The sequence below is a fragment of the Salvelinus fontinalis genome, chromosome 3, assembly GCF_029448725.1.
Source record: "Salvelinus fontinalis isolate EN_2023a chromosome 3, ASM2944872v1, whole genome shotgun sequence".
NCBI lineage: Eukaryota > Metazoa > Chordata > Actinopteri > Salmoniformes > Salmonidae > Salvelinus > Salvelinus fontinalis.
The window spans coordinates 12,858,783-12,879,112 of record NC_074667.1 but is presented as its reverse complement, the minus strand read 5'-3'; the positions used below and the strand labels follow the sequence as shown (position 1 = coordinate 12,879,112).

The 20,330-nt window shown below is 42.3% G+C and overlaps 1 protein-coding gene across 2 annotated transcripts in view; it reads right to left on the bottom strand.

Annotated features, from left to right (window-relative positions):
- Nucleotides 1-1,544: 1,544 nt before the first annotated feature.
- The window catches only part of LOC129839163 (phosphofurin acidic cluster sorting protein 2-like), a 93,726-nt gene continuing 74,940 nt past the window's right edge, over nt 1,545-20,330 (bottom strand). The window contains exons 18-25 of one of the 2 annotated variants that reach the window (XM_055906457.1): nt 18,239-18,341; nt 17,714-17,746; nt 15,043-15,085; nt 13,609-13,651; nt 13,090-13,228; nt 12,165-12,388; nt 11,777-11,890; nt 1,545-7,234 (exon numbers count right to left, since the gene is read on the bottom strand). In XM_055906457.1, the coding sequence (XP_055762432.1) occupies nt 7,116-7,234; nt 11,777-11,890; nt 12,165-12,388; nt 13,090-13,228; nt 13,609-13,651; nt 15,043-15,085; nt 17,714-17,746; nt 18,239-18,341 (818 nt within the window). In that variant the 3' untranslated portion in view covers nt 1,545-7,115. The remainder of the gene's footprint in view (nt 7,235-11,776; nt 11,891-12,164; nt 12,389-13,089; nt 13,229-13,608; nt 13,652-15,042; nt 15,086-17,713; nt 17,747-18,238; nt 18,342-20,330) is intronic. The other variant, XM_055906464.1, reaches the window with a different exon arrangement.

The following is a 20,330-nucleotide window of genomic DNA, read 5'->3' as shown; positions in this document are numbered from 1 at the left end:
ACAACTGATAGGCTCAAACGCATTAAGAAGGAAAGAAATTCCCCAAATTAACTTCTATCAAGGCACACCTGTTAATTGAAATGCATTCCAGGTGACTACCTCATGAAGCTGATTGAGAGAATGCCAAGCGTGTGCAAAGCTGTCTGACATCAAGGCAAAGGGTGGCTACTTTGAAGAATCTAAAATTATTTAACACATTTTTGGTTACTACATGATTCCATATGTGTTATTTAATAGTTTTGATGTCTTCACTATTATTCTACAATGTAGAAAACAGTAAAAAATAAAGAAAAACCCTTGAATGAGTAGGTGTGTCCAAACTTTTGACTGGTACTGTAAATCAATGTATATGCAAAAACACAGGTATTGAAACAAACAATTCTGAAAATCAACCTGCAATACATGCTGTGAAATATGATGATGATGAACGCGGTTTTGAGTGTTTCTTTTAGCAAACATACATTTTTGTTTTACTCAACAAGCTTGTTCAAATTCAGCTCACTTCGAGCAGATTTTGTTTAGTAAACCCACTTAAACACATTAGCTTAAATTCTTGAATAATTTTGATTAAGCCATTGGTTAAATTGTTTTTCTTTACCATGCAGATGATGATACCATAGTCTAGGAAAGGAAGCAGCAGTTGGGTTAATGTCTTTTTAATGGATACAGTAAAACAGTTATTTGATATGTACAGTAACCCAGTGTTATTAATTGTTTTTCTTAGATAAACAATATGCTTTCCAAAAGATTAATCAAACAAATCCAAATAGGTTTTTAAAAATCAACACTTTCAAGAATTGTTCCATCTCCTGTATGAATGAATAAATTGCCAGCTGTGAAGTTAATTCTTTGTCGTGTACCAAACAGCATGATATGGGACTTTGTTTGATTTAAAACCAAATTATTTGCTAGAAACCATTTGTGTTCATCTTGGAGACTTGCTCGTATCTGCAGAACATTTGAACCATACAGTATTTATAGAGGACTATCGTCAGCAGACCTGGGTTCAAATAGATGCCTTTAAGAGCCGCATTGTTGACAGCGCTCTGCAATGCGTGATCAAATTGAATCCCGGCCTTCGCCTTCTTTGGAATCTGTGTCCGACACGGAATGTGGGGCTGGACGCTTGCTCAAGTCAGCTATTGTTGATTGTGCTTATGAGATGACCATGCCTCTGAGTGGCACAGATGGCAGAGAGGGAGGGTGAAGGCTTCCTATTTGACAACCAAAGTTGGATCGGATTTAATTAATATTAAATCCAAACATGAAATTAAGCTCTGGTGTGTAACTTTTTAACTTTATCTGACCTTATTAACATTAAATTGAAAGATTCAGATCATGATTCTGATGTGTACAATGACTCTGCCATCTGCTGTTGGTAAGGGGAATCCAACACCATGTAACACTGTCCGTCCTCAGGTATGAGCTCATATTCTGTGTGTGTGTGTTCTGTATGCAAAGACAGGTCTAAGTATGGTTAATAGGTGTATGGTACTATGACATGAGTATCTATGCAAATTGAAACAGTAATAAAACAATGCAAATTCTCTCAACACTCCTTTAATAGCCTGTTTTCACTCACAACACTTCAAAACCCAATTTCCAAACATATTTTTTTATTTTTACAAAAGAGCTCAACTCTTTTCTTAAAAAGGGTTAGAATCATAAAATGGCCATACAAAAACTTACTCTTTATTAAGATGGAAATAAAACAAAAAATATTGCAATAAACTAAAACTGATATGAAAAAAGGACATACTGACATCATAAAAACAAGAGCTTTTACCTTGTATTCTTTAGTGGTTCATTTAAAAAAGAAAGAATACTGTCTGTCACATCATTTAAAATAATGTTTGTGCAAAAACATCTGCAAACTTTAACTATACTTAAAAGAGCTGTAAAGCTCAATGTTGGAGTTATTTGACTGTCCAGTTTTTCTTGGTATTACTTGGTGCCGCTTGACTTCCCAAAAGTAGTGCTATAATATACAGTTGAATTCGGGATGTTTACATCCACCTTAGCCAAATACATTTAAACTCAGTTTCACAATACCTGACATTTAATCCGAGTAAAAATTCCCTGTCTTAGGTCAGTCAGGATCACCACTTTATTTTAAGGATGTGAAATGTCAGAATAATAAAAGAGAGAAACTTTTATTCTTTCATCACAGTCCCAGTGGGTCAGAAGTTTACATACACTCAATTAGTATTTGGTAGCATTGCCTTTAAATTGTTTAACTTAGGTCAAACGTTTCAGGTAGCCTTCCACAAGCTTCCCACAATAAGTTGGGTGAATTTTGGCCCATTCCTCCTGACAGAGCTGGTGTAACTGAGTCAGGTTTGTAGGCCTCCTTGCTCGCACACGCTTTTTCAGTTCTGCCCACAAATTTTCTATAGGATTGAGATCAGGGCTTTGTGATGGCCACTCCAATACTTTGACTTTGTTGTCCTTAAGCCATTTTGCCACAACTTTGGAAGTATGCTTTGGGTCATTGTCCATTTGGAAGACCCATTTGCGACCAAGCTTTAACTTCCTGACTGATAACTTGAGATGTTGTTTCAATATATCAACATCATTTACCTTCTTCATGATGCCATCTATTTTGTGACGTGCACCAGTCCCTCCTGAAGCAAAGCACCACTTCAACATGATGCTGCCACCCCTGTGCTTCACGGTTGGGATGGTGTTCTTTGGCTTGCAAGCCTCCCCCTTTTTCCTCCAAACATAACAATGGTCATTATGGCCAAACATATTTTGTATTATATTTTTGTTTCATCAGACCAGAGGACATTTCTCCAAAAAGTACGATCTTTGTCCCCACATGCAGTTGCAAACTGTAGTCTGTCTTTTTTTATGGTGGTTTTGGAGCAGTGGCTTCTCCCTTGTCGATATAGGACTTGTTTTACTGTGGATATAGATACTTTTGTACCTGTTTCCTCCAGCATCTTCACAAGGTCCTTTGCTGTTGTTCTGCAATTGATTTGCACTTTTCGCACCAAAGTATGTTCATCTCTAGGAGACAGAACTCGTCTCCTTCCTGAGCGGTATGACGACTGTATGGTCGCATCGTGTTTATTCTAGCGTACTATTGTTTGTAAAGATGAACGTGGTACCTTCAGGCATTTGGAAATTGCTCCCAAGGATGAACTAGACTTGTGGAGGTCTACAATTTTTTCTGAGGTCTTGGCTGATTTCTTTTGATTTTCCCATTATGTCAAGCGAGTTTGAAGGTAGGCCTTGAAATACATCCACAGGTACACCTCCAATTTACTAAAATTATGTCAATTAGCCTATCAGAAGCTTCTAAAGCCATGACATAATTCTCTGGAATCTTCCAAGCTGTTTAAAGGCACTTAGTGTATGTAAACTTCTGACCCACTGGAATTGTGATACAGTGAATTATAAGTGAAATAATCTGTCTGTAAACAATTGTTGGAAAAATGACTTGTGTCATGCACAAAGTAGATGTCCTAACCGACTTGCCAAAACTATAGTTTGTTCACAAGACATTTGTGGAGTGGTTGAAAAACGAGTTTTAAATAACTCCAACCTAAGTGTATGTAAACTTCCGACTTCAACTGTAAATATGTATTATGAAGTAGTGGAACATATTTATGTTTCAGTTATGTATAGATACACTACATGACCAAAAGTCTGTGGTCACCTGCTCGTCGAACGTCTCATTCCAAAATCATTGGCATCAATATGCAGTTGACCGGGGCAGCTCTAGCAGGGCAGAAATGTAAGGAAATTACTTGTTGGAAAGGTGGCATCCTATGACAGTGCCACGTTGAAAGTCACTGAGTACTTCAGTAAGGCCATTCTACTGCCAATGTTTGACTATGGCGATTGCTCGGCTGTGTGCTCGATTTTATACACCTGTCAGCAACGGGTGTGGCAGAAATAGCCAAATCCACTAATTTGAAGGGGTGGCCACATACTGTTGTATATATAGTGTCCATTTGTATCATGAAATAGTGGAACACTGTACAGTCAAATGAGTGGGATTGACCGAAGAACTTCCCCCTTTCCGAGGCAAAAACATGAGACACCTTGACCGTCAGAAATGCATGAAGAAACGGTCAAATATACGGTAACATACACTGTTGTTAATACTCAGCTACCACGGTGAAGATGAACAAAAAATACATCAAATGTAATACTATCCATGTAGTATCTAATCGCAAGAGAAGCCATAGTTTTCAAACGGTTGATATTGACAAATGGGGTTACACAGTACCTCTTCTGAGCGCATGCACACACAGACACACACTTAAAATCTCCAAAACACACTTTCATCCAAATGAAATGCATTTTCGTGTCAAGTCACAAACATACAAGGTCAAAAGATGGAGAGAGGCGAAATAACTAAGGAAGGAAGCTTTGACTTCCAGGTGTCCTGTATAGCCTCGACTGAAGAGGGACATTACGTTATTTCCCTCATAGGTCTATGAGAAAATACACCTCATGAAAAAAACACGAACACACAATACAACAACATTGCTGACATTAAAATCCTGGCAATTCCCTAAAAAACAATTAAGCCTGTGGCCCTTTTTGACTCAACATTATGAGTGGGTCTATCTTTAAAGAAAGTATAAAAACAGAGAACGGTGGACAGCTATTAGTTCATTCTTGAATACGGCACGTTAGTTTTATAAAGGGATTCTTGTCTTTCAGAATGAATAAAGTTAGAAAAAAGAACACCACTTCAAAGTCACTGGTAAATAGTTTAAGAACTGGGGAATTCTTCTACCCTTTTCACACTACTGTACCAAGCCAAACTGTACTGTGTTTAACTGTGTTTTCTTTTCCTTCACATGGTCATTTTGAACACAGTTCCAACAACTATAGTGGATGCTTAACCAGGCCAGCGCAGTACAGCTTGGCTTGGGTCAACTCAGTAGTAATGTGAGAAGGGTATTACTGAAAACTGCACTCCTGAGCCCTTTGCAGAGAGTAGACTAATCAGGTGTGTTAGAGTAGGGCACTGGGAACAATACATTTGTTTCCTTGCCCTCCCTTTCTCTCACTCTTCTCTCTCCTATACACGTTTGTGTCCAGAAATTCTTGCATGCACCTAGGGCCCTCTTCACAAATTCACAAGTGAAGTCATTGCATTGAACTCGCCTAAGGATACATTCCACTCTCTGATGAATGTCTCTCGTTATACAGTGCCAAGTTTCTTGGTTACTGATTGTCCCAATTCTCTTTCCGTACAATGTGCTTCTAAATCAAAAAGGCAAGTATACTAGCTAGAAAGTAGTGTAGCAAAAACTTGAGTAAGTCACTTTTCTCAATGAAAAAAGAGAACAAAATACGTCTCTTCATAGCAAGAGGGGTTCCTCTGCAAATTTCACAGCAATTCCTCTCTTAGCATCCCACCCTTTCCCCTAAAAATCAGTAACACACACGGCCTCCCGGCACACACTGCGAACACACACCAACACACCCCTTCAATCCTCTTACATTATATACAGGACATTTACCCACATAGGATTTCACAGAAATAATAATATAGTAACAAAACAAAGTGCCAACAAAGCTGCCATTACAGGTGGCCATTATAAGTGTCTAACCACAATATACACTATTATACTTAAAAGGCAGCATACATTTTTTAACAAAACGTGTTTTTTTCCTTCTTTTTTTGCTGGTGTATAAAACAGTAACATTTGACGTTGACAACAACATCCATTTCATACTGGGAACACAGGTTTGTAACTGGACAGTTTCCACAGGAAAAGGACTAGGGGGTTTGTTTACGTTTTTTGCTTAGTCAGAGCAGCCGTGGCTGGGTTCCAATCTGGTGGATTACTCCCAGCCTTCCCCACTACCTTTGGTAACTTGGAGAGCCCACGGAGCTGAACAAGTTGGAGTTGGATTCATTTCAAACTTAGACTTAGAAATCTATTTCTAATAATTACATTTTGAAACATTGGGAACCAGCATATAAGGACCTATAATCTTCACTTCATGGAGCTATTACCATATTGATAGCCTCAATACCTAGTAAATATCAAAGGACAGAAAGGAAGGGAGTGATTTTTCAGAATGTATTCCAGCTGTCTCTCTCTATGGGAGATGAGGACTGTTCAAAGGGAACAGAATTATTTTTTCAGAATTGAAACCAGCTCCAGTCTCTCTATGGGAGATGAGGTTCATTTTAAAGGACAGAAGGAAGGGAGTGATTTTTCAGAATGGAAACCAGCCCGTCTCTCTCTATGGGAGATGATAAGGGCTGTTCAGGGGTCAGGGTTTAAGGAGAAGGGGGTAGCTGCAGCCCAATTTGTCGACCGGCGTATAGGTGAGTGGATGTGTCGAAAGGAAAGTAATGGGCGTGTGGAAAGGAGTGGGTGTGTCGAAAGCGCTCTGTTACAGGTTAGACGGTTTTGATCGTGCAGTTTTTGTCCGGTTCCTACCACACAACTATCGTACTGCGAGAGTTTGGACTTGAGTCGGATTCGTCCAGAGGATGAGTCTGAGTCGTATTTCGCTGTTAGTTAAACACAAATAATTGTAGATTTTAAGTTGTAAAACTGACGATTGTTTATTTTTTATTAAAAGTACTGATGATGGGTGTACTATTGCTTGTATGCGTGTGCTCACTGTGACGGTCACCCTGATATTGGCTACTAATTAGCTACTTCCCACGCCGGGACAAGCACTTGGAAAGCGAGAGCAAGGACACTGTGTCCAGGTGTTGTTGCCCTTCATGCCATGCCCATTGAGTAGACTGTATGTATGTATCAATGTGAAATCTCGATGGTTATCAATATGTTATTTCTTGTGTAGGCTTCTATCCTACTTGAAATAAAATCATAGGAGAGAAGAAGAAAATTGGCACGTTAGCTACCGCTGGCGACAACTTGACACAGCTGCCCAGTGATAAGCAACTCTGGTCAGCAGGCACCTCGATAGAAAACCGGTGCACTGGTCGGCGGCTTATCAACTCGTATCAGCCATGCAAAACGGTCTTGAGTGGCAACAAATCTGCTCAATTAGCTGATTATCTTTCCAATCACCCACTCCTTTCGACACACCCACTCGCCCATACTCCGGTTGCCATATTGGGCTGCAGCTACCAATACTTGGGTTTAGGTGGCAGTGATATGTCACATGGCGGGCTTGGTGTAGCCGAAGATGCCAACAGGGAAGTGCTTGACGTGAGTGGGCCACTGGGCAGCCAGCTGGAAAAACTTGACATCATTCCACTCCACGCCGTCAATGGACACTATGGAGAGAGGGAGAGAGAGAAAGTTGTAATTTCAACCACTTGGTGGCGATATTGCACTTGTTAAAGACTCAAAGATTGAATTGAGGCTATTCAGGGAATTCACATTAACCTATGTATGTATGTCTTCAGCACGTACTCCACAGTATGTGTTAAAACAGAATAAGTATGTAGTATACATGTATGATTGAACACGTGGGTGCATGCTTGCGCTGAAGGGATGCAGAGTGGGGTGTTTGGGTAGGGCTGTGGCAGTCATGACATTTCGTCAGCCCCGTTTATTGTCTAATTACTGTCGGTCTCACGGTAATTGACCGTTAATTAACATAAACAGGTTTAGCCTCCACGCATACAAGCCTCTGATGTGCGCCTTTGTAACATCTACATTTAATATACACCATCAAAATAAATCAATTTCGACTGAAACATTTTTCAAAGGAAACATTATTATATAAAGACAATGTATTTCAGAAGAAGAGAATGTATATGTTATCTGGCTATGCGCCATGCCATAGGTTGTAGGCTAGTTAATTTAGCATCCAAGATATGCATAGAAGTCTCGTGGCGTTATTTTATATTATATGATTTTATAGTAAGAAGAATATAATTGAACTTAGCTGAATAAAATAGAAAGGATATTTTTCTTATTCCGGAGCGAGTGCGCATATGAAGTGGCTATGTTGAGCGTAAAAGTGATAATTTGAAACAGGTCCTATATGCTAGATTTAGATTTACTTGACTACTTTAGTTGTGTTGATACAAACCTTAGAATGTCTTAGAAATCAAAACATATATGGACTGCATGATGCGACTATAGACTATCGATGATTTGAGAAAGTTGCAAAAAAGCTTCCGCTCTGTTCCTTGCCTCAGGCTGCACACGCTGCTCTCTCATCAAGTGCACTCGAATAGTAAATGGGGCAGCTTTCCACCGTTCATTTTTCAATCATGCCGGCTATTCCGGTTTTATAGTGGAGCATGTTCTTAATATGAGCAGCTGAGAAATAAATAGTGTAGCGGCTGGGATCCTCCTATTTTTGGTGGAAACCATCAAAACTCTGCTTTCACACGGGATAGCATATCGAAATGTCTGGACTTATAGTACCAGTCAAAAGTTTGGACACACATACTCATTCAAGGGTCTTTATTTTTACTATTTTCTACATTGTAGAATAATAGTGAAGACATCAAAACTATGAAATAACACATGGAATCATGTAGTAACCAAGAAAGTGTTAAACAAATCAAAATATATTTTAGATTTTAAATTATTCAAACTAGCCACAGTTTTGCACACTCTCATTCTCTCAACCAGCTTCACCTGGAATTATTTTCCAACAGACTTGAAGGAGTTCCCACATATGCTGAGCACCTGTTGGCTGATTTCCCTTAACACTGTGGTCCAACTCATCCCAAACCATCTCAATTGGGTTGAGGTCAGGTGATTGTGGAGGCCAGGTCATCTGATGCAGCACTCCATCACTCTCCTTCTTGGTCAAATAGCCCTTACACAGCCTGGAGGTGGGTTGGGTCATTGTCCTTTTGAAAAACAATTGATAGTCCCACTAAGTGCAAACCAGATGGGATGGCGTATCGCTGCAGAATGCTGTGGTAGCCATGCTAGTTAAGTGTGCCTTGAATTCTAAATAAATCACTGACAGTGATCCATTCACCTACTCTGCGTCTCCCAAAGACAAATGACCGGTGTCAAATTTGGAATCATTTCCAGATTTCCACCGGTCTAATGTCCATTGCTCATGTTTCTTGGCCCAAGCTCTTCTTATTGGTGTTCTGTGGTCCCTGTGGTCCCGTGTGGCTCAGTTGGTAGAGCATGGCGCTTGCAACGCCAGGGTTGTGGGTTCATTCCCCACGGGGGGACCAGGATGAATATGTATGAACTTTCCAATTTGTAAGTCGCTCTGGATAAGAGCGTCTGCTAAATGACTTAAATGTAAATGTAATGTAAATGTTCTTTAGTAGTGTTTCTTTTGCAGCAATTCAACCATGAAGGCCTGATTCATGCAGTCTCCTTTGAACAGTTGATGTTGAGATGTGTCTGTTACTTGAACTCTGTGAAGCATTTATTTGGCCTGCAATATTTGAGGCTGGTAACTCTAATGAACTTATCCTCTGCAGCAGAGGTGATTCTGGGTCTTCCTTTCCTGTGGCGGTCCTCATGAGAGCCAGTTTCATCATAGCGCTTGATGGTTTTTGCGACTGCACTTGAAGAAACTTTCAACGTTCTTGGAAAATTTCCACATTGACTGACCTTCATGTCTTAAAGTAATGATGGACTGTCATTTCTCTTTGCTTATTTGAGCTGTTCTTGCCATAATATGGACTTGGTCTTTTACCAAATAGAGCTAGCTTCTGTATACCACCCTTACCATGTCACAACAACAACATTAAATTACAAAAAATCCACAAATTAACTTTTAACAAGGCACACCTGTTAATTTAAATGCATACCAGGTCACTACCTCATGAAGCTGGTTGAGAGAATACGAAGAGTGTGCAAAGCTGTCATCAAGGCAAAGGGTGTGTAAGAATATTTCAAAGATAAATACACAATGCAGATAAATACATCTCTTGAGAGGTCAAGAGAGTACTAACGATCAATGGAAATAGTGTTTTTTCTGTAAGAGAGCATTATTGATCTTTGGGTCAGAGACATGGGAGGAATTTGTCTAGGCATTGAGCCTGAAATATGATACTGATTATTTGGCCATTGGCCCAGTTTTATTGCAAGGAATTCTAATTGGTCAACCACAGGCTAAGGCTGGGTTATAAAACTACATCCTGTCCCTTTGTTCTGTGGAGAGAATCACAGGAGAGAATCACAGAAGAGAATCACTGAGGACAGGGGAGCATGAACATCTACCATCTACCTCTCCGCATGATTTGTTCTCTTTGAATTAACCTATTTTCCTCCCCTGATTTGCTTTGGGGTTTGTGTTATTGAAGAGGAACATCAACTGCTAACAGGTGGCTAATTTGAAGAATCTCAAATATAAAATATATTTGGATTTGTTGAACATTTTTTTGGTTACTACATGATTCCATATGTGTTATTTCATAGTTTTGATGTTTTCACTATTATTCTACAATGTAGAAAATAGTAAAAATAAAGAAAACGCACTGGAATGAGTAGGTGTGTCCAAACTTTTGACTGGTACTGTATATCCCACCACGCATCAACCACTATTTGAGGAGCATGCAGCCTCTCGCTGCGTGACAGGTGATATTCCGCCAAAACTCTGTATGCCATTGGCTCTCCAACCCTGTTTCTGCAGCTACCCAATGTTTATTTTGGGAAACCCAGTGCTTAATTTGGGTGTTCGGGAACATTGATAGCAACATGTTTTCACAACGAAACATAATTCATTTAAACTGTTGACAGCCCCTCTTTCTGCACGCTCGAGAAAGGAATAAAGGAGAGAGAGGAGATGGAAAAGCACGGTGGTGAGATATTCTGTAGCTTAAGGTCACGTGTCAGCCTATTAATTCTGAAAATATAAAACATTTCCTATTACTAGGCTATTCAAATTCACTATAATTGTAGACTACCTCTGTGTGCCGCCCTGCACAACCAATGAACCAACAGCATCGCCTAGGCCTATACGTTCTCTCCCAGACTCATGGATAGAAAGTCTGGAGCGTAGCATAAGGTAAGGTAACCAGTCCATCCAGTATGCATAATAATGCACAATAATAAAGTCCACATTCAAAGGAGATTACTAGAATTTGTTTAATTTTGGAGTATAGGCGAGACCAATTACAAAGACATCTTAAATCAATGTTGTTTTTATATATTTTTTGCCGTGCGTAATAGGCCTTTGCGGTAGGCTATGTATTGTATGGCACAAGCATGTGCTCTAATAGGTGTTTGAGTGTTTTGAACGAACCGTCACCGTAGAAAGCGCGGTCCACTTCGTTCTGTTAGACTTTGAAACAACATCCACAACAACCATGTTTTCCACTCAGGTTCAACCTGCTGTTGAACTTCTTTCTTTAAATTGATCATCACAGTAAGGTGAGTTTTAAAAACACAATACTGTTTTGATGATAAGTGTTTGATGTGATTTTCGGTTTCTATTTGCATTGACAGAATGGTTAGAGGGACAATAGAGCCCTGAGTACCAGGTCATTAGGACCTGATGGTCGTTAGCGAGTTGAGTACTACTACTAACACAATCTCCAGAGGAGATTACTGTGACTCAACGGTCACGTGGAATTTACTGCGGTCATGACTCATGACTGCAGGTCACCAGTGCTTGACTTGGACTGAAATAGGTAGGTGCCAGTACTCATTTTAGGTGCAGGTATTTTTATATTTAGGTGCAGGAGCACCACAATACTTTTGAGCACAATTTTTTTTCGAGGAATAGGAGCTCAAGCAGTAGAACATGTGATGTGCCAGTACTCAGCTCTGGTGAGCTCCTGCCCAAGTCAAGCTCTGGCGGTCAACGCAACAACCCTATGTGTGGGTATGTGTTTATGCTTACGTGTGTGTGTGTGTGTGTGGGTTTGTTAGGCCTGTACCTCTCAGCATGGTGTGCTGGTGTTTGGCAGTGCAGATCAGCCTGCTGATGCCCTCGATCACCTGGCTCTTGGAGTCCACCTCCTTTTCCTTGGGCTTTTTACTCAGGAATATCACTGCTCATCAAAGCGTGGGGAAGAGAAGAGCGAGAGAGGACATCAGTGACGTAAAGAGATCTTTAAAAAAATTTTTTACTAAAGAGGTAGAGGTAAAAGATGTCTTTTTCACGCCAACATCAACTAGATTACAACCAGAAAAAGACGTCTTCTTCACCAGGCACAAATCTTCATATAGAAAAACATAACATGCTATGAGTCGTAAGGCAGCATTAACTCTTATGACGGGTAATAACGCATTCAACCCATTGGCTTTCAGTGAAGCGCCACCCACCTTTCTTGTTCTTCTCCTTCATGACGACGGTCATGGCCATGCCGGGAGGGGGTGTCAGCTCGCCCCCGTTGGGGATGCGGGACACCTGCAGCGAGCGGAAGTTGCTCTTCAGGGTATTCTTGATGCCCACATCGCGTTTCTCGCCCTCCTTTTTCTTGTCGGCGCCGTGACATGTCCAGTAGTCCACCTGGAGCCCCATCACCTCCCCGCCTGTCACCGGAGAACTGCACGGCGGAGGGATATGGGAGGGAAACGTTTTAGGAACGTAAACAGGAACGTTTTGTAGGCATGAAAGGGAAGAAAAAGGCCCAAACTGCGAGGTTTAGTACCATCTGAACTTGTGCGGGGCTGTAGCCAGTTTATTTTATTATGTACAACTTACAGTTCAAGTCATAAAAAGGAAGAAGACAAAGTGTACAGTAGAGCTCCAGTGAAAGACAGTACGGAACACAGAACAGTGGTTATTTCCCTTCCCCTCACCCCACCCAACATCTGGTCTGCAAGGAACATCTGGATGGAGTAAGGGCATTCATCTGGGAAGTATGCGGAGTGGCAGGAAAGTGGGGTGGGGTGGTGAAGGATGGCTATCCTCTCTCACTCGCTCCAGATTGGTACATCTTTGGCCTTTTCAATTAATAATATATAGTTTACGAATGCCTCATTAAATGAATAAAATATAGTTTACAAATGCCTCATGAGCATAGTTCAACTGCTCTACCCCATCGGAACCCAAAATATAATAAGAAACGTCTTCATGTGGAAGGTGTGGTCTGTACCCTGTGAAATTGTTTTATTGGCTACTGTGGCCAATGGGCCTCTGTGGGGGTTGTAGCCATAGTTATAAGGTTGACCTTCAGATCAAATAATGGTTATGAGAGAAGGGAAGATAACTTAATTAACAAGACAGCTAAGGTACAGCACGTACCCGGCTCCGGCGAGGGTGGCTGAGACGGAGGGGGAGGGGGGCGGGGTGCAGGTCAGGTCCTTCATGTAGGTTGGTCCCGGCTGGGGGGGAGGGGAGGCCAGCATATTGATGCTCCCCATCACAGCATCATCAGAGTCCACTGAGGATTAGGGAGGAGGATTTGTTCACGTCTTTTCAGCAACCAGAAAAATACATCTCTATCTGGTTTAATCGGGTTATCTAACCAGATAACAACCAAAATATGACGTCTGTCCCATTGCGTCTTGATCTCGCCATGAAGAAGTTGCTTTACCTGGTTGTATCAGTGGTTGTAATCTAGTTATATGATGCCTTTTAACCAGAAAACCACTCTACAGGCAAAATATTACATAATTAAGACATCATACACACAGTATTTTGCCCGCTGGGCTCCTTCTCTCTGTCTTCCCTTCTTCCTTCCATCTCATTTGAAACAAAGGATTACCAAACAAGACAAAGCAAACGCACGGTCAAAGGAAAACAAAGAGTAGGATCTCTTACTTGAGGTCGAGAGGTTGTGCTCAACGATGCCCACTTTCACCAGCTGAGGGAGACAAAAACCCAGATTGAGATGTACATTTTGGTCATTTAACAGACACTCTTATCCAGAGCGACGTACAGTCAGTACATTTAACCAAGGTACAATACATGACCAAAAGTGTGTGGACACCTGCTCGTCGAACATCTCATTCGTGCATTAGTGAGGTCGGGCACTGGTGTTGGGTAATTAGGCCTGGCTCGCAGTCCCCGTTCCAATTCATCCAAATCAAATCAAATGTTATTGGTCACATACACATGGTTGGTAGATGTTAAAGGTGTTCGATGGGGTTGGGGTCAGGGCTCTGTGCAGGCCAGTCAAGTTCTTCCACACCGATCTCGACAAACTATTTCTGTATGGACCTCGCTTTGTGCACGACGGCATTGTCATGTTGAAACAGGAAAGGGCCTTTACCCCCAACTGTTGCCACAAAGTTGGAAGCACAGAATCGTCTACACTGTCATTGTATGCAGTACAGTTAAGATTTCCCTTCACTGGAACTAAGGGGCCTCGCCCGAACCAGGTAAAACAGCCCCAGACCATTATTTCTCCTCCACCAAACTTTACAGTTGGCACTATGGTAGCATTCTCCTGGCAACTCCTAAATCCAGATTCATCTGTCAACTGCCAAATGGCGAAGGGTGATTCATCACTCCAGAGAACGCATTTCCACTGCTCCAGAGTCCAACAGCGGCAAGCTTTACACAATTCCAGCTGACGCTAGGCATTGCGCATAGTGATCTTAGGTTTGTGTGCGGCTGCTCAGCCATGGAAACCCATTTCATGAAGCTCCCGACGAACAGTTCTTGTGCTGACGTTGCTTCCAGAGGACAGACGATTTTTACGGGCCAAGCGCTTCAGCACTCGGTGGTCCCATTCTGTGAGCTTGTGTGGCCTACCACTTCGTGGGTGAACCGTTGTTGCTCCTAGATGTTTCTACTTCACAATAACAGCACTTACAGTTGACCAGGGCAGGTCTAGCAGAGCAGAAATTGACAAACAGACTTGTTGGAAAGGTGGCATCCTATGACGGTGCCACGTTGAAAGTCACTGGGCTCTACAGTAAGGCCATTCTACTGCCAATGTTTGTCTATGGAGATTGCATGTTTGTGTGCCTGAATTGTATACACCTGTCAGCAACGGGTGTGGCTGAAATAGCTGAATCCACTAATTTGAAGGGATGTCCACATACTTTTGCATATATAGTGGAAGTAAAAAACAAACATATCCCAGTCATTGCAAGTAAAACTTTCCTCAATAAAGCAGCTATAAATAAAAATCTGTTCTCATTGTGCATTATTGTGACAGCGTCAAATAAATGACAATTGTCAGTCCAATTGGAGATGAGCGCTCAAAGATAACACTCACGTTATTTAGTTGCAAGTGAATATTCTTACCCCAATAAATGGCACAAACTTCTGACAGGAGTCCTCGTCAGGGCTGAGGGAGAGAGAATGGACAACAAATAATAATGTTAGTCTTGGATCCAGGATCAACACACTCCCTGTTTTGGATGTGGTGGTGTGATGGGTCTGAAGGAAGAATGAGTTTGTTTGTGTGGCTAAGGGATGTCCAATCGGAATCGATGAGACATGGCAGCTCCCAAGTGGTTCTGGAAAACCCAGAACATTTTGGGAAAGAAGGTCATGCAGTGATGGGAATGCCAGGGAATGCTCCTTACAACCGACCCCTAAACGGGTGCGTTGTAAGCCTGCCGTGACGTGAGCAGTGGAGGAAGGGTGGAGTGAGTGAGTGAGGGGGCTAAAATTGTTGGTGACATTGAACGTGAACCTAATATACAGGGTGAGTTCTGCAATCCCGCTGGTTTTGGTTTCTCAGTACTTGAGGTTACTGATCGGCAACAAAAAAAAAATCAACAAGGACGAAAATATACAGAACTACGGCACTCGAGGACCAGCGCCGTGCACATCCACTATACATTGTGGGGCAAATCCTAACTTCCATTTAGGTACATTTTCACTTCGTCATTCATTGATGACAATGGGAGAATAAGCTAAAAGTTGACTTAAGTGGAAGTTAGGATTCGCCCCTGTATTTGTAAAGGGTTGCTAAAGTACTGTCATCATATTTCATTTGTTCGGTCCCAGTCAACTACTTCTGCGTGAAGTTGGTAGTGCTGCCTTCGTTTTACCAAAGCTCTCCTTGCCTATTTCTCACAAATCCCCCAAAATTAGCTCAAAAAGATGGACATGGCTGGTGCAACACCAAAATAACCTGCAAAATGAGGCCAGAGAAGGTGAATTTTTTGGAGAGCATGGTGGAAAGAGCTGTGAGAAAAACATGTTAGGACAGCAAAGAGGCAGGACAAACAGAGCACGACAAGTTCGTCTCCCTCGCGAGACACACTCGAGAGTAGCATTGAGAGTTTTCTAGAGTTTTTAGAGATGGAAAAAGCATTGACTAAAATATTGAGTATACACATTTGAGACTTTGCACCCTTGCTTTTCAAAGAGAAAGACGACAAGTAGGTACAAACGTTGTACATTGAGCAAACTCAGTCGGGCCCATGGTGTACAGTAGTTTCCCCTGCCTATCTGACCAGAATATTATCTAGGACAGGGCTCTCCAACGCTGTTCCTGGAGAGCTACGATCCTGTAGGTTTTCACTCTTAGCCAGCGCACCTGATTCTAATAATTAGATGGTTGATGAATCAGTTTAGTTATAATTGGGGTTGGAGCAAAAACAGTCCAGGAAAATGGTTGTAGAGCCCTGATCTAGGATAATCTTCAAGTGCGTCTCAATATTCTAACGCGGCTTCCGCTCCTGGTCTCCTGTTCTTCAGTGGCACTGATCTGAAAACACATGATAGATGAAAGCATTACTCCTCTCTGCAGAGTTCGGACTCGATCGGCTCTTTCATGTTGTGACAATGCTCAGTGGACTCTGTCCCTGTCACCAAGGGGAGACCGGGAGAGACCGGGATTATCCAATCGAAAGTCACCCTTCGTGCCTATAATACAGTGCCCTGCGCCTTTTATACGCCTGGTAATTGTGAAGGTGACCTTTAAATGTTTACGTGCTCATCCTCCCTGGTGGATATAAAGTGTGTGTGTATGTCATTACACTCTTAAAGGCCAGAATTGTTTCTGAGGTGGGTCAACAGTGACATCTGAGCAGAGTTTTGAAAATAACGGTCACTCAAAAACACGCAGGTGTGTGTATCGTGTGTGTGTATGTGTGTGTGAGAGAGAGTGTCACATGGCTGGTGTTCTCTACCGCCGCACTATCCACTCTTCCTCCCTCCCTCCCTCCTTCCTCCACCTCTTCAAACCACCTAATTAGATCTCCACTGTCATCTCTCCTTCATTACACTCATCCTCCTCCTCATTGTTAATCTTGTTTCATCCCCTCTTTCCTGATCTCCTCCACATCTCTTTCTCTCTCCGAGGTAATAGGAAAGAACACATCAATGTCAACCTTTCTCTCTTAGATCGCATTGCGTCGAGTTTGCCCTACCGCTCCCAACTTTAAAGACCAAAGTACGTGGGAGACCTTAAAGGTAGAGTCAGCAATGTGACGTCATCAAACACGGCGGGGCGACTTCCCGATTACAGATTTCAACGATAACAGGGTTTCAATCCACCAAGACGGTCACTATTGGCTCTTCCCAATTTGTACGTTCGGCACTCCTTTGAGGCATGCCGACATCGGAAAGATCCAATAATGGCAGCCTTGGCAGATTTGACTTTTGTTGTCGACTTCTGTAAGCAGGAAGTCACCCTGCAGTGTACAGTACGATGATGTCATATTGCTGACTGTACCTTTAATGCGGCTGTATCTTATCCAAAATCCACATATCCAAACCAAATCCAAACCAAAAGCCAACCAAGCCAGACAAACAAACAAGTGGTTAAGACAGTAAGACATGCAAAAATTCAAATCAACACGGGGGGTAGTCGATGCAGGCCAGATATGGAGTTAAGACGAACAGCGAGTTTTGTGTGGGTGGGTTAGGCATTAGACAACAAGGGGTCACAGGTTATATTGGCGGACAAAATGCAACACAGCAGGGGGGCGGGGTCAAACGGAAGGCTGCGGCCAGATACCTGATGTAAAAATCAAAATACAAGCTTCTCTTCCTTGAATGCAAATGAAAGAAAAAGGTAGAAAAACTCAGTGTGGTAAAATGGTACACGTCGTTGTTGTTCCTTCGTCACGAGTTCATGATTTCTGTGTGAGTCAACTGTCGCCAAATATGTGCTGTCAAAGTGGAGTCGACGTGTTGATATTCTGTTGGTGCTAATTTGAATAAGCAAATGTTGTCGATGAATGTCATTGCATGTGGTTTAAATTAGCAATACTGGTGTTGCTTTATTCCAAAAATAAATTAATGAGAATGTAGCCACTAAATTGAATAATCTGAAGTGTAGAGGGAGCATAATAGATAATAGAATAATAGCATACAAAACTATCTACATACGTAATATCTACATTTTACCAGACATTTCATAAACACACGCACACATGCACACGCGTGCATTGGCACACACACACCCTTAAATATCCCCCATTCATGCTGCACTCACATGCATGCACACGTTTGCTTGCACACACACACACACACACCTTACCTTTTCTGTTTGTAGGTGAGCATGGCCTCAGAGATGGGACACTGGTGTGAGACACTGGCCCCAGCCAGGTACTGAGACACGCGGCCTGCCACATCAATGTTGTCTTGGGAAACCCAAAGTGGAGGGCACAACCTATCATGTTTTTGTTTTTACACCCTTTTTAAATCCCATGTATTATTATTATTTTATTATAAATGTATTGTATTATCATTCAACACCTACAGTAATGTAACAGTAGAAGCATCATAATATACTAATAGTGTGTGTATGTGAGCATATTACACTTAAAGAAGTATTTGGTAAAACCTCCTGCTATGAATATCCTATACATAAATAATAACTTATATATTTTGTAATCATGTTTTTAATAAATAAATACAATATTAGAATTATAACAAACTAGTACATTTTAAGAACATTTAGAAAGACTTAAGCAAATTTGAAGAAAAGGATGCCTAAATTGTGACTGTAGTACTCGTGCTGCTAAAACACTAGACCACTGTTACTCCAACTTCCGGGACGCATACAAGGCCCTCCCCCGCATTCCTTTCGGCAAATCTGACCACGACTCCATTTTTACCCTCCTTTCCTATAGGCAGAAACTCAAACAGGAAGTACTCGTGCTAAGGACTATTCAATGCTGGTCTGACCAATCGGAATCCACGCTTCAAGATTGTTTTGACCACGTGGACTGGGATATGTTCCGGGTAGCTTCCGGAAATAATATTGACGAATATACTGAAACAGTAACTGCCTTTATCAGGAAGTTTATAGGAGATGTTGTACCCACAGTGACAATTAAAATCTACCCTCGCCACAAACCGTGGATAGATGGCAGCATTCGTGCAAAACTGAAAGCGCGAACCACCGCATTTAAACATGGCAAGGTGTCTGGGAATATGGAAGAATACAAACAGAGTAGTCATTCCCTCCGCATGGAAATCAAAACATCAGTGTAGAGACAAAGTGGAGTCGCAATTCAATGGCTCAGACACAAGACATATGTGGCAGGGTCTACAGACAATCACAGACTACAAAAGGAAAACTAGCCACGTCGCAGACACCGATGTCTTGCTTCCGGACAAGTTAAAACCAATGAGGAGATGGGAGAGGCCGGACTTGCAGTGCGTTGACGCGAGTGGTGTGGTCAGTCCTTAACACAGTGCCACTGATGCGGCCCGCTACCAAGGACAATGGGCTCTCCTTCTCAATGGCCGACGTGAGTAAGACATTTAAACGTGTTAACCCTCGCAAGGCTGCCGGCCCAGACGGCATCCCTAGCTGCGTCCTCAGAGCATGCGCAGACCAGCTGGCTGGTGTGTTTACCGACATATTCAATCTCTCCCCGTTCCAGTCTGCTGTCCCCACATGCTTTGAGATGGCCACCATTGTTCCTGTACCCAAGAATGCAAAGATAACTGAACTAAATGACTATCGCTCCGTAGCACTCACTTCTGTCATCATGAAGTGCTTTGAGAGGCTAGTCAAGGTTCATATCACCTCCATCTTACCTGTCACCCTAGACCCACTTCAATTTGCTTAACGCCCCAATATGTCCACAGACGATGCAATTGCCATCACACTGCCCTATCCGATCTGGACAAGAGGAATACCTATGTAAGAATGCTGTTCATTGACTATAACTCAGCATTTAACACCATAGTACCCTTCAAGCTCATCATTAAGCTTGAGGCCCTGGGTCTGAACACCGCCCTGTGCAATTGGGCCCTGGACTTCCTGACGAGCCGCCCCCAGGTAGTGAAGGTAGGAAACAACACCACTTCGCTGATCCTCAACACTGGGGCCCCCACAAGAGTGCGTACTCAGCCCCCTCCTGTACTCCCTGTTCACCCATGACTGCGTGGCCAAGCACGCCTCCAACTCAACCATCAAGTTTGCAGACGACACAACAGTAGTAGGCTTGATTAACAACAACGATGAGACGGCCTACAGGGAGGAGGTGAGGGCTCTGGGAGTGTGGTGCCAGGAAAACAACCTCTCACTCAATGTCAACAAAACAAAGGAGATCCGTGGGCTTCAGGAAACAGCAGAGGGAGCATCCCCACATCCACATCGACAGGACAGCAGTAGA